The 14,152-nt window shown below is 34.7% G+C and overlaps 1 protein-coding gene across 32 annotated transcripts in view; it reads left to right on the top strand.

Moving 5' to 3' along the window:
• PUM2 (pumilio RNA binding family member 2) overlaps positions 1-14,152 on the top strand; it is a 99,632-nt gene that overhangs the window by 62,781 nt on the left and 22,699 nt on the right. For 16 of the 32 annotated variants that reach the window (XM_081593621.1, XM_081593625.1, XM_081593641.1 and 13 more), the window contains 3 exons: positions 4,448-4,591; positions 4,708-4,998; positions 9,031-9,267. In XM_081593621.1, the coding sequence (XP_081449747.1) occupies positions 4,448-4,591; positions 4,708-4,998; positions 9,031-9,267 (672 nt within the window). Of the gene's footprint in view, positions 1-4,447; positions 4,598-4,683; positions 4,999-9,030; positions 9,268-14,152 lie in introns of all 32 variants that reach the window. The other 16 variants (XM_081593630.1, XM_081593638.1, XM_081593640.1 and 13 more) reach the window with 4 other exon arrangements.

Below are 14,152 nucleotides of genomic sequence, written 5' to 3'. Positions count from 1 at the left end.
TCTCCTCTTTCACTTTCATCAAGAGGCTCTTGAGTTCTTCGCTTTCTGCCATAAGGGTGGTGTCACCTGCATATCTGAGGTTATTGATATTTCTCCTGGCAGTCTTGATTCCAGCTTATGCTTCATCCAGCCTGGCATTTTGCATGATGTACTCTGCATATAAGTTAAATAAGCAGGGTGACAGTATACAGCCTTGACATACTCCTTTCCCAGTTTGGAACCAGTCCATTGTTCCATGTCCAGTTCTAACCATTGCTTCTTGACCTGCATACAGATTTCTCAGGAGGCAGGTCAGATGGTCTGGTATTCCCATCTCTTTCAGAATTTTCCACAGTTTATTGTGATCAACACAGTTAAAGGCTTTGGTGTAGTCAGTAAAGCAGAAGTAGATGTTTTTCTGGAACTCTCTTACTGTTTAGATGATCCAGTGTTGGCAGTTTGATCTCTGGTTCTTCTGCCTTTTCTAAATCCAGCTTGAATATCTGGAAGTTCATGATTCACGTACTGTTGAAGCATGACTTGGAGAATTTTGAGCATCACTTTGCTAGTGTGTGCAGTGAGCACAATTGTGCAGTAGTTTGAACATTCTTTGGCATTGCCCTTCTTTGGGACTGGAATGAAAATTGACATTTTCCAGTCCTGTGGCCACTGCTGAGTTTTCCAAATTTGCTGGCATATTGAGTGCAGCACTTTCACAGCATCATCTTTTTAGGATTTGAAATAGCTCAACTGGAATTCCATCACCTCCACTAGCTTTGTTCAAGGAGACCTAGATACCATTGGGCAACTCAATGTTTTAAACATGCCAGTTCTTTCCATATTAACCTATAGTTTCAATATATTTCCAATCAGAACCCAGTGGGTTCTTACTGTGGGGTTTTTTGACAGCTGATACTAAAATCTAATGAAAATACCAGAGTCAAGATTAGCCACAATACTCTTATTAAAGGACAAAAATGAGTAGAAGGACTTGGTCTATTCTGACTTATACTCTAGGGTAAAATTTTACTCTAAAGCTTCAGTTGAATTACTGCACGGAGAGACATAGAGACCCCAAAAATGAGATCCCAAAAGGAATGGACACCTACCTAATTAATAGCAAAAAAAAAAAATCCAGCAAAAAGCGATAGGAAGATCTTGTTTTATAAATAAGGTGAAATAAAGAAAATTGATTCTTTGAACAACAAATTGTTCAAATTGGGATCCATGACTTACCCTGTGTTCATTAATCATTTACGTTTCGATTTTAGACCTGTGTAGGAAAGTGGAATTTTAAAGGTTATTAGAAGATAATACAGGGAAATTTTGTTATGAAAATAAAGGAAATAATAAATTTGAACCCATTACTTCAAAAGTCTCCATAAAGAGAATGACAGGTCAGGCTAGGAGTGGAAGAAGAAACTATGTAACACTTGAATACAGCATACCTAAAGAATTATAAGTCAATAAGAGGGCTTCCCTGGTGTCTCAGTGGGAGCGCCTCAACTCCTTGCACCACAGCTGTTGAGCCTGTCTTATAGAAACAGGGAGGCACAGCTATTGAGCCGGTGAGCTGCAACTACTGAAAACCTCATGCCGTAGAGCCCATGCTCCTCGATAGAAGCCACTGCAAAGAAAAAACCTCACACCACTAGAGAAAAGCCCTTGCAGCAACAAAGACCCAGCACAGCCAAAAATAAAATTATTTTACAGAATAAATAAAAATAAATCAATAACAAAGACAGCCAGTAGGAAAATGGGTGAGAGAAACTTTGAACAGTTGTTTTCCCAAGAGGAAATGCCGAGGCACAATTAGCATCTGAAAAGACACCCAACTTCCTTCTGAGTAAAGAAAGGCAAAACCGCTTCTGCCATCTTTCAGATTGGCCAGTTTTTAAAAGTCTGATAATTTATCAAGTATTTTTAAAGTCATGGAACAGTGAGAACGCTTAATATCAAGGTGGTTAAGTGTATAAATTTGCACAACCACTTTGAAGGCAGTTGGGCATTATCTACTAAAGTTTGAAAATACACATACCCTTTAACTCAGGGTGTCAGCTGCTATACATTTAGGTTAGAGAAATATGTACACATAACACACCAGCATACATATATGAAAATGTTTATGGCAGTACTGTTGGCAATGGCCCCTAACTGGGAACAGTGTAAATGTAGAATGGATACATTTATCATGGTGTGTGTTTAGTGAGGTGCTACACAATAATGAAAATGGAAACATAGTCTATGTATAACAACATGGATGAATTGTATGTAAAATTTTTTAAATAATTCAAATGATTGTTTAGAGAGAGACCATTTATGGGAGGTAGGATGTTGTGTAATTCTGAAGATCCCCTGGAGAAGTGGAAAAGGAAATAGCAACCCACTCCAGTATTCTTGCCTGGGAAATCTCATGGACAGAGGAGCCTGGCGGGCTACAAGTCCATGGGGTCACAAAGAGTTAGACATGACTTAGCGATTAAACAACAAAGGGAAAGAGAATATTGTGGCAGAGCAGGGACTTACAAGAGGTGGGTGCCAGGCAGTTTTCTATTTCTATTCTTGACTTGCATGGAGGTTACACTTTATTGTGTTGTAATCATTATAATGTACTTTTGGTTTTTGCACTTTTTATGTTTTATTTCACAATAATGTTTTAAACACTTAAGAAGTATCATGCTCTGCTAAACAAGAACATTTTCTGGTTAAGAAAAAATTTATTCTCAGCCCCTTTTCTGTAGCTCCCCTCTGGTCCTTTTTACAGCAAAATTCAAAAGCATTTCTGTACTTGTTATGGTTCTTCCATTCTTTACTAAACTCACCACACTGACTATCATCCTTACCAGAATGACTTCCATATTGTTAAATTCATTAGTCTGGTTCTCAATTCTTAATGCCTTTTAGCAGCATTTTGCATTGTTAATTGCTCAGTCTTCATTAAAATTCTTTTTTCTTTGGCCTCCAGGAGACCCCTGTGTTCCGATTTGGTTTTTTTCTTCCTGGCTGTTTCCTCTCAGTCACTTCCTTGGTTCCTCCTCTCTCCAGCCTCTTAATGTGAAGTACCCTCCAGGCCATAGGCCCTACCCTTTTATTTTCTTGGTGGTTGGATCGTTTTTAGCTTATACCATGTTTATGTTGACCACTCTCTTATTTGTAAATCCAACCTGAACATCTCTAGTAAACTCCAGACTTGCATATTCTATATGAGAGTTGCAGTTGGATATCTGATAATCTTCTCAAATTATCGTGTTCATTCTATGAGGAGAGGTCTTTGAAAATTATTACCAATTAGTTCTCCTGAGAGGAGAGGTCATTCCCTCCTAGATTTTGCCCTGTGCAGCCCTTCATTTGGCTGGTCCTCCTAATTCATACCCATTGTAATAAAGCTGCAATTGTGAATCAGAGTTACTGCATTTTATTAAAACAGCCTTAACATGTGAAAGTTTTGGTCCTAATTTGGAAGGTGATGTTTAAATTTAAAAATATCCAAGGTTGCTAGTACATTTTTGCAAGTGGTCCTCACACTTTTGAGCCTGAGTCTTTGTTACTATATAAGACAGCCTTTTCAACCTGAGTCCTGGGAGAGAATAAACCTATTGGCCTTAAAGTATCCACTGTATGTATGTATGTATGTGTATATATATATATAGAGAGAGAGAGAGAGATAGAGATAGAGTTAACTTCTCTCTCATGCATCTTGAGTGGTATTTGTTATTTTGCATCATCTTTGAGAAGATTGGCAAAAAAGCCACTTTTCTGTTCGAAATAATCATTTTTTGTTCTGTGGTTCAGATGAGGAACTGAGAAAGTCTGTGAAGAGAAAAACTACTCTTCCTATAGTTCTGAGCAGTGCCAATTGTCACCCACCTTGTGGTCAAGGTTGTAATACAACTGATGCCTATGTGATTTTTATTCAGACTCTAGCTTGAGACCCTTTACAGATTGACTGTTAAACTTCATGATTTTAAGTTACCTGTTTATATCATGATTTTATCTTTAAAGGATTGCTTGCAAATGAAAATCTGAGGGAATGCTGTCAATGAGGCACTTGGTTTAGAAATTTACTAAAATTGCCTAATGAATCTTACACTGTTTTCCCTCACTCCGCTTAGTCTTTACCCATTCTCCTCTTGGGAGAACTAATTGCTGGTGATAATTTTCAAGCATCAGCCCTTTATTACTTGTAGTTTCAAAAGCAAGGACTAATCTCATCATTCTGTGGTCCATAAGCAAGAGGCATCGCTGTCAAAATTCAGGGAAAAAATTTATTTAGGCTTTGTTAGATTTTCTTTTAGTTAGTAATACCTTCTTAGATGTGTTTGCTTTTTATATAGTAACTAATGGTTTTATATTCACAGTAAAAATAACTGTGTTTGCTGGTTGATAAAAACAACTGTGGGAGAAAGTAAATAACATGCTTTCTATATTAATGTTTTTGTTGGTAAACATTTATTTTGCTGTTATCTAGGCTATCAAGTACTAGCTCCAACTGCCTATTATGATCAGACTGGTGCCTTAGTGGTTGGCCCTGGAGCAAGAACTGGCCTTGGAGCTCCAGTTCGATTAATGGCTCCAACACCTGTTTTAATTAGTTCAGCAGCAGCACAAGCTGGTAAGTGTAACTGACATTTTCAGGGATAATAATTTTCTGGTGTTGTTTGAGATATTTTAAAAATAGAAAATGGTTTTCTGGGTAGCTATAAGAAGTGTCTGAAATTTATTTTATAGCAGCGGCAGCAGCAGCTGGAGGAACTGCAAATAGTCTCACAGGCAGCACAAATGGTCTGTTCCGGCCAATTGGCACTCAGCAACCACCGCAGCAGCAGCAGCAGCAGCAGCCAAGCACTAATCTGCAGTCTAATTCATTTTATGGGAGCACTTCTCTGACTAATAGCTCCCAGAGCAGTTCTTTATTTTCTCACGGACCTGGCCAACCTGGAAGTACATCTCTTGGCTTTGGAAGCAGTAGCTCTTTGGGTGCTGCTATAGGCTCAGCCCTCAGTGGATTTGGTTCATCAGGTAAGTTTCTTTTTAAGATGAGTGTACTCTGCTAAGTGGACATGAGGTACATGTATTTGTTTTTATATTAATATGAACAATAGTTAGTAGTGTAGAAAGGACAGGAATAAGATACTGTTATTGGTTTAGTTTTGTAGACAGAAACCTCTTGCAGTGTTTATGAATGTTTAACTCATTTCAAGCAGCCCATTCTTTAATCAAATATAATATATTTTCCCCTGGCCTTAAGAATTATACTACTGTAATTTTTGTTTTAGTAAGATTCGTTTGGGCTATATATTATGCTCATTACTAGCTCTTCCCTTTTCCCTATAATATTAATGCTTGAGGCAGTAAAAACTTTTCCATCTTAAGTTCTGATATTTTAAAATAATTATCTGTGTGCTCATCAGATGATTTATTCTTATTAAATGTTAATGATTATTTATGGTCTCTATTTGGTATAATATATAAAAATAAAATATAATGAAATGTTCTAAACAGAAGCCCCTACAGTAAGGATGCCTGTATTTATTTTAGGTTAAACAACTTAGCCTTTATCACTAAAAATACATTTAAAAAGACTCCCCCTGTCTCGTATCCTAGTTTTGTACATAATACTTAAGAAATCCTAATTTTAAATAGCTTCACAAAATAAATAATGTACCCACAGAAACTGATTTTGTAACTGAGAAGGAGCTGAAATCAGAAGAGGCCCACATTGACACCCTGTTGACACATGTATTATCAGTCTCTGATGTTTCCAGAGTGTTCAGGAAACATTAGGGAAAAAACAGCTTACTCTCATTCTTTTGGTATAATTGACAGCCTTTTCTTTATAAGGGACATTTATTCACACCTCAAGAAATGTTTTATTTCTCTGGTGTCCTTGAGTCTTAAAATCTGCTTCTCATCTGGTTTCCCACCACATTAAATTATATTCTTTTCTGGTGTGAAAAAATGGCCAAACTAACACATGCCAGTCATTACTAACTATTTTTGCCAGTTTTCTAAGAAAGTATCTTCTGAATTCTTTGAACGTTTTTAATAGGGATGGTCCAGAACACCTATTAACTTTTAATTCTTTTTTGATATAATGAGATACAAAAAGGAAATACCATATTTGCCCAATAAAAAAATTGCCTAAAGAATGGGCATGGGAACTTCTCAGGAAAAATCTAGTGAACATAGAGACTATTCAGTCTTTTAATTTTTCTATTTGATTTGTTTCATTACTTTTAAACTTAGTATTTTTATATGTAGCCCAGGTGCTCTCATAGACTCATTTTTTGTTTCTAACAGTTGACAAGCAGTTGTCCCAGATAATCCTAGATTGCTGAAGAAAATCAAAAGAACAGATAACTTAAAAAAAAAAAAAAAACTTTCGTGGAAATAACTAGTTTCTGCAGATTTGTAGGCCCTAAATAATACAGGAAAAATAGAGAAAAGATAAATATCCTGTTCCCTTTTGTAATACTAAAATGTCACTGATTGTCTGGTATACTCCCAAATTCCCCTGTCTCTTTATTTGTAAGACCCTTCCCCCTGTATTCAGGAGCTGATTGGTCATCAATATTTTGTTTTCTATAGTTGTCCCCTGCAGATGCCTCTGCCAAAAAATTATCATCTTCATTCTCCCTTATTTATGAGCATTGCTTTACTCCATTCTGATTTCCAGCTTGGGGTACCTCTGTTTTACCTTGCTTCAGAGGACATTAATGATTGGTATCCCTAAATACCAGTAAAAAACCTATCATCTCCCTCCTCTTGGACATTTTGTGAGCGTTCAATGAAGTGGTGCACTTACGTACCCTTCGAAATCTACCCATTACCGTTTCACATTATGGCAATTCCATACTTATGTGAAATCTGAAATATGCTTATATGCACATGTATATACACAGTACCATGTACACAGTCATTCTCTTACCCATATGATGAAATTATTAATGCTTAACAGTGTTAAATACCCCAGTTTATAACTCAGCTCTCCAGGAAGCTTAGCCATTGTAATATAGAGATTAAATCACCATTTCTACGGCCTGTTATTTAGAACGTTCTTTTACAGTTGAAAGTTCATGATTTAACATTTTATCCACAATTGATACATGATTAGTGACTCCACTGTCATTGTCTAGCCTCTTAAATATTTTAGGTATATTTTGTTTTGTATTTTATAGTCATACTGTTGCAGATAATTTAGGCAGATAGTAAAATTTAAGAAGCCAGCTTGTTTATGTTTGAAGTAAAGCTATTTCTGAATTACTTTTAAATGTTTCGCTTGGCTTTTACTTTTTAGAGGAAAATGATATTGCATGTGTCAAAACTATGGTTTCTTTGATTATTTGCCAGGGGAATGATAGTGCTGCTGCTCTCATTTAGAGGGCTTTTGTCTTTTTCCTTGTCAGTTAAGTGTTTTCTGAAATAAATAGAAATTACAAATGTAGCCATGTTTTAGAAAAATCACTTTGACAGTGTCCTTTTAAATTAGCATAGTTAATATAGCATACGTTGACAATTTTGCCAAAACCATTCTTACAGTAGTGTTTATTTGTTGTATTAAAAATGCATATAGTTACTTAGTATTTCCCTATAATATATCTTAAAAAGTAAGAATTTCATTAAAACCTGATCAGTCCTTCAGAAACTGCATTCACTGGTTTAACAGGTTGAATACTGTTAATTTGATATTTTGCTTAATACAGTAGTATGAGCCTGGTATTTTTCCTTTATAGGATTTTGATTTTGGTAAAACCAGTGTAATTAAGTTTTCTATCTGTATTAATAAGCTTACCTTGGTCTACCATCATGTGCTCTGCTTAATTTTTCTCTTTAATCTATACCCTTATGGCCTATTTATAATTGACCTATTAAAATTTTCTTTAAAAGAATTAACCATATTGGTCCGAATATAGAGCTTGTCCTTTAAAAACTTTACAGGTTTAAAAATGTAATATGATATTATCTTGAATATAAAAGGATTTAGTTTAAAAGGCTTATTAGAGACAGTTAAAAAAAAAGCATAATTGAAAATACAGGCTCTAAGTGAGACTTGTGAATTGGGAGTTTTGGACAACCCTTTTAAAAATACTTTGTAAAGAATTTGATTATCCAAATATATGTTGATTAATAGCCAGATCTTGGGTTGCATAGCTACATGGTAATGTGAACCTACCATTCTTTTACGATTTTATAAAATATAAAAGGAAAAAAAGGACTAGAAAGTTAATAGTTGAATTGGGGATTAAGTGAAAAACAAAAAACTGGTATGTAGTACAGTAAGGGATGTAATATCTTTACCTGAGTAAGCAGTTCACGAGGCCAGACTATCATCTTAAGAATGGAAGATCTCGAGGGGTAAGTGAATGCATGTCTTTGGTTGAAAACAGAGAGCTAGCAGTTAAAGTTTGGTTTTTCCATATGTATTTTGTAATTTAGCTGTTGAAGAATCAGGAGAATGTGTAGTGTGAAAAGTACTGAGGAGTAAGCTGCCACTGTATTTCACAGCTGACTAATATTCGGGCCAATATGGACTTAAAGGACTATGGTTTGAACACAAGCTGAAACCCAAATCAAATGTGAATGGCAAGGGAAATGTATTAATATTCTGTTTATCAGTATAATCTTTTCTTGGCATTGGGTTGAAGTCTAAGAACTTGGTTCCAAAGGTTAGGATACTACCAAAATATAACCTTATGGAATTTAATCTCTAGCATAGCAGACAACTTAAAATTTCAGGGTTTATAAATCATACCAGGGTATTAAAGCACAGTAATCATATGTGTCAGTGGTAAATATGTGTGAAATAATGAACATATGACTGCTTTTCAATATTTGGTCATTTTCCTGGGGTGCGTTTATACCCTTTTATGATTAATAAGTTAGTATATATAGTTATCACAGTATATATAGTTATCACAGTAATTATCCTCTCTGTTATGTTTCTAAAAATAATTATTGTGATCACTTCTGTTATTTCCTAGCAAGAGTTGGGGATAGGTTCTATTCAGTTAACACTGTATGTAATTAGGGTTTTTTTTATTTCTTCTTCAGTTGGCAGTTCTGCAAGTAGTAGTGCCACAAGGAGAGAGTCTCTATCTACTAGCTCTGACTTGTACAAAAGATCTAGTAGCAGCCTAGCACCCATAGGGCAACCATTTTACAATAGTCTGGGATTTTCCTCCTCTCCAAGTCCAATAGGCATGCCTCTGCCAAGCCAAACTCCAGGACATTCACTTACGCCACCGCCATCACTTTCATCACATGGATCCTCATCCAGTTTGCATTTAGGTAAAAAAAAAAACCAAAACCCTTTTTATTCGTATGTATACATGTAAGTGTGTTTGTGTATATGTTTTATGATATGTGTAAAATATTTAATGTTGGATAAAACATGCCAAATTGCTTTTGCTTTTAGATATTATCCTTTTGAAAAAGTTCTACTTTTGTGAAAATTCAAAGTGAGGGTCTGATGTACAGTAAGGTAAAGACCCCTATTGTATTTTTTATTCCTTTTATGAAATACAGTGGTGTGTTTTTTCTCGTCTGTGCTTTTGATTTGTGTGTGTTTTAGTTCATCTGAAAAGTCAGTTATTTATATGTGATAGTGAAATAAATTTCACCATCAAAAGTTTGTGCACACCAAAAGCAAAATGTTAGTCACATAGTTATTGAACTTTAAATAATTTAGTTTAGTATGATGGTCTTTGCTTTGGCCTTTTACCAAAGGGTTATATCAGGGTATATGAATTGAGTATGTTTGTGAGTTAGAGAATCTTACTATGTATGGGTTTGGTCCATGTACTTCTGTTACTTTTGAATATGTTATTTAAGAAAAAATGTTCTAGGGTTTTTGTACCCTTGAAGTTGGGACATTTAGAACTTCGGTTTATATCTGTATATTAAAATTGCCCCCGGCCCAGGATTATTTGAATTGGTGGTTACCTTTTTCCTGCTCCAAGAAGTATTTAACCACGTATTTAACAGGATATTTTGAGGGGTTTTTGGATATCAGAGGCTGTGTATGAATGCCTATCTCTTCAAAGTATTTTATTAAAATTAGGTTTTGGATTTTTCTGATTCTAGTCATTTCAACTTAAAATTGAGGAGTTCTATTGCTGATTTTTATATATGCTTGGAAAGATTAATCAGCTTGTGATTTAAAAAGTAATGTTTGCTTTTGTAAGCAAATATAAGTTAGTGATTATATTTGAGCCCCTCCCCCAGTCATAAAGCTATAGCTGTTTTTTCCTAAAGCTCAGTAATGTAGTTAAGTGTCCACGTAACAAAGAAATCTTTTAACAGTGATCATCATTTAGGTTTATGTTATTACAAAGTGGGCTAGATTTCTTTTTTAAAAAGACTAGTCCTCCACCCCAGTTCTGAGCCTTTGCTCTTTTGGGGATATTAACTATATGCAACCAATTAATTTATTTGAGTGGGGTCCTAAGACCTGCTTTGTAGCACTGTTTGTGTAAACTTAACCAGTTTTTAGTCTACCACCTTCCTTCATTTATCTTTTCTCAGTCACAGGAGCTATTCAGTTCTCGATTTTTATTATTCCTATTCAGACCCATTCCTACTACTCCCATTTAAAACATGCCTTTGAGACTTTGAAATTGACACCAAAATTTAGAACAAAACATACCTAAGAATAGATATTTCATAATAGTTTTGTGTTTTATTCGTTAAGATTATATTTGTCATGTCCTGTCATTTTTTTCATAGGTAAGTTTCAGATCAGATTCTGTCAACTGTTAACTGCTTATGTTGTGCTTTAGTGCCTGTGTAAATGGCATTATGCTTATGGAATGAATTCTAGTCAGTTACGAGAAGTAATCGTGTGGGCCAGGAGTTCTACATTGTACTTGGATACTTTTGTACCCAACAGTTTAAGCTTAACTCCTTAGGTTAGCTTCACCTTGGAATTTGGTATTTTAATACACCTCTGATTGAAATTGTCTGTAGATTATTTTCTTTTGAGATTCCCTGGTTTCTTTTAGCTTTAGTCATATTATAACTAGCAGCCTTGTTTGGTAACAAGGAATAGACCCTGCCAAGTTGAAATAATTCAGTAGATTTCATAAATTTGCTCTTCATATAGTGTTCATGAAAATAATCTGTCCTTCACTTTCATATCATTGACTGATGATGCAAGACTTACATGCTCTTTGGTCTAAAAAATATATTTTAAATTGTGTATTCCTGAAGTGGATTATACCATAAATTAGGTTATCAAGGCTGCTGATTTATAAAATACCTAAGGAAATGAATTTGCATAGCCATTTAAGAAATAATCTTACTGTGGTCACACACTAAGAATATAATATTATAAAATAGAGATAAATTTTCCATTTCATTAAAATTGACTGGAATTAATTAGTTCCAGTTGATTTTCTTATGAGATGTTAAGACATGTAACCATTATAGTTATTGGTAGGTTTAGATATCTACAGTCTTAAAATACTGGGTGAAACATCTTTTTTTTTAAGCCACCTATCCTATGCCTTTGCTCATGCTAGCTACTTGATTCACAGAAAAAGCTAATAACAACATTGTGTGCTTCTGGTTTTCCAGGAGATGTTTTATTTTTTAAAAATAGTTGTCATTTCATCAACATAAATATTTTTTGTAGATGACTAAACTACTAGGTGACTAGTAGTCACTTTGTGATTGAAGAATCAGTATTTCAACTGATAGATTTTGGTTGTTCCATTTTTTTATAACCTAAAACATTTTTGTTAAGATTTTGCAGCCTTTTTAAATATACTGAAGTCAGGAGCATGAAAAAGTAATTTTATATTCCATATTATAGTGTGAAATTTCTAAGAGATTCCTTTTTTAAAAACATTTATAGCCACAATATCAAAATCATACCTTTTAACATTTATTATAATTCTCGTTACTCTAACTTCCCTAATTGATTTAAATGTCTTTTTACAGTTGTTGTGTTTACATCAAGGTCCAAATAAGGTCCATTATTTGTTTGACATGTCTTTTGATATGAAACCGTTTTTCCATCCTCTTTTTTTTTTCTTCTTCTTCTCTACATGTATTTGTGAAAGAAACTTTGTCCTATTGAATATCCCACATTCTTGACTTTGATGAATTCTTCCTCATGGTGGTATTTAATGTGTTCCTCTGTTCTCTGAATTTTTTATAAAATGGAATTAAATTTTGTGGTTTGATCTGGTTTGTTTGTTTGCTTTGTTATTTGATTATATAGTTCTGCTGCACCATATCAGGAGACATGTATCTGGTTGTTCCCCTGTGAGGTTGTTTCCATGATCTGGTTTTTTACATCAGCCAGATCCACTTAACAGCTTAGCAACCTTTCATCATCACCTGAATATTTCTTCAGAGATTGCAAAATGGTGATTCTGTAACTCTGTCATTCCTTTTGCATTGGTTAGCTGGAATTTTTCTATGAAAAGAACTCTCATTGATTGTGAGATTACCCTGAAATACATAGTTCATATAGGAATCAGGATAATGCTTGATTTTTCTCCCCTATATTTTGTAACTTTGATAAGTTGATGCCTTAGCAACTTCTGAAGGTGACTTGTAGGGGTTTTTTGTTTTTGTGTTTAAATCATCATATACTACAGGTAACTGTAGTGTAAATTGATAGCTTTTAGGATTGTTGATATGTTTCAGTCCATTGTAGTCTGAAAGATAACACTTTCTATACCTTTTTTTGATCCTATATTTACTATCTTTAGGCATTTGGAGTCCCTTCAGATTGGCACCTGCTTGACCATAACTTGTTAAAAGCACTTAAAACACTGGTCAGACAAGCAAGTGGAAAAGAACAAACAAAGAGAACAACTTTAAGATTAGTGGGTTTTATTTTGAAATGCAAATAGCTATGTCAGATTCTGGGCTTTACCTTCAGCACTGAATATTAAATGAATTATATTCTCATGTTACATTGATTTATAGAGTTGAGGGAAAAATCTTCTACCAATAGTTGTGTTTTAAATTATTTCTCTATGATAGAAGTCAGTCTCTTATTTTGAGATAGTTCACTCCCAGTAAAAGAAGATGAAATATTTCCAATCTTATTTTGTTCGTCTACCTGGAGCTAGCTAACTAGTTGTTTCCTTTCTTTTTCTTCTTTGAGTAAATGTTTACAATATGTTAATGATTTCTTATTTAATCTTTATTCTCGTAATATTTAGATTGATATGGAACTTCTTGGGTATAAAGTAGTATTCTGTATTTTTATTAGAGTTTGATGAACAAATGGCTTTCTTCTCTGTACCTCTTCATTTTTGAACTGGCTTATTTTTTTCCTTAAGAAAAAGGGTGCCAAAAAGTCGAATGACAACTATGAGCTCAGGGAAATTAGTTAATTAGAAGGTAACTTAACATTTTGTTAATGTCATGCATTCAGTAATCAAATAGTGTATTCAGCAATCAAATAGTGCAGTAGATTTAAAAACTTTGTAATCCGTCTTCTATCCTAATCACAGAAAATTTTTTATGAAATGTAGATGGGGTAATATTAACTTCTAAGGTCATTTTTCCTGTTTAGTGGTAGTTTATCTGTTGAAGGCAATGGCACCCCACTCCAGTACTCTTGCCTGGGAAACCCCATGGATGGAGGAGCCTGGTAGGCTACAGCCCATAGGGTCGCGAAGAGTTAGACACGACTGAGCGACTTCACTTTCACTTTTCACTTTCATGCACTGGAGAAGGAAATGGCAACCCACTCCAATATTCTTGCCTGGAGAATCCCAGGGACGAAGGAGCCTGGTGGGCTGCTGTCTATGGGGTCGCACAGAGTCGGACACGACTAAAGCGACTTAGCAGCAGCATCTGTTGAAATTGCTGACCTTCAGCCAATTTAGTCATCTACTTTTCTCAGAATGAGATGTTTAAGAGTTAAAACAAGAATGGCCAAATCAGTTGTTAAGGCTATGTGCAATTTTGCTGAGTTTCATATATGGTCCTTGAAGCAGAAAACAATATGAATTATTCTGAAGTTTTCATTGAAAGTACTCTTATGCTTTAAGTACCAAGTTCCCTGTAACTGAATAGCATTTGGTAGTTTTCTAAAGCACCTTCATATTCATGATTTCATTTCATTCTAATTGTTAACATAGAGTGGCTAAGTAATATGCCCGTTGAAGAGACAGTTATAGGTCATATGAGCCCAAGAAGCTTGATCAAA

Source organism: Giraffa tippelskirchi, chromosome 4, assembly GCF_054371585.1.
Source record: "Giraffa tippelskirchi isolate mGirTip1 chromosome 4, T2T-mGirTip1v1.2.pri, whole genome shotgun sequence".
NCBI lineage: Eukaryota > Metazoa > Chordata > Mammalia > Artiodactyla > Giraffidae > Giraffa > Giraffa tippelskirchi.
The sequence above is the reverse complement of the archived record's forward strand: the minus strand, read 5'-3'. Positions and strand labels throughout refer to the sequence as shown.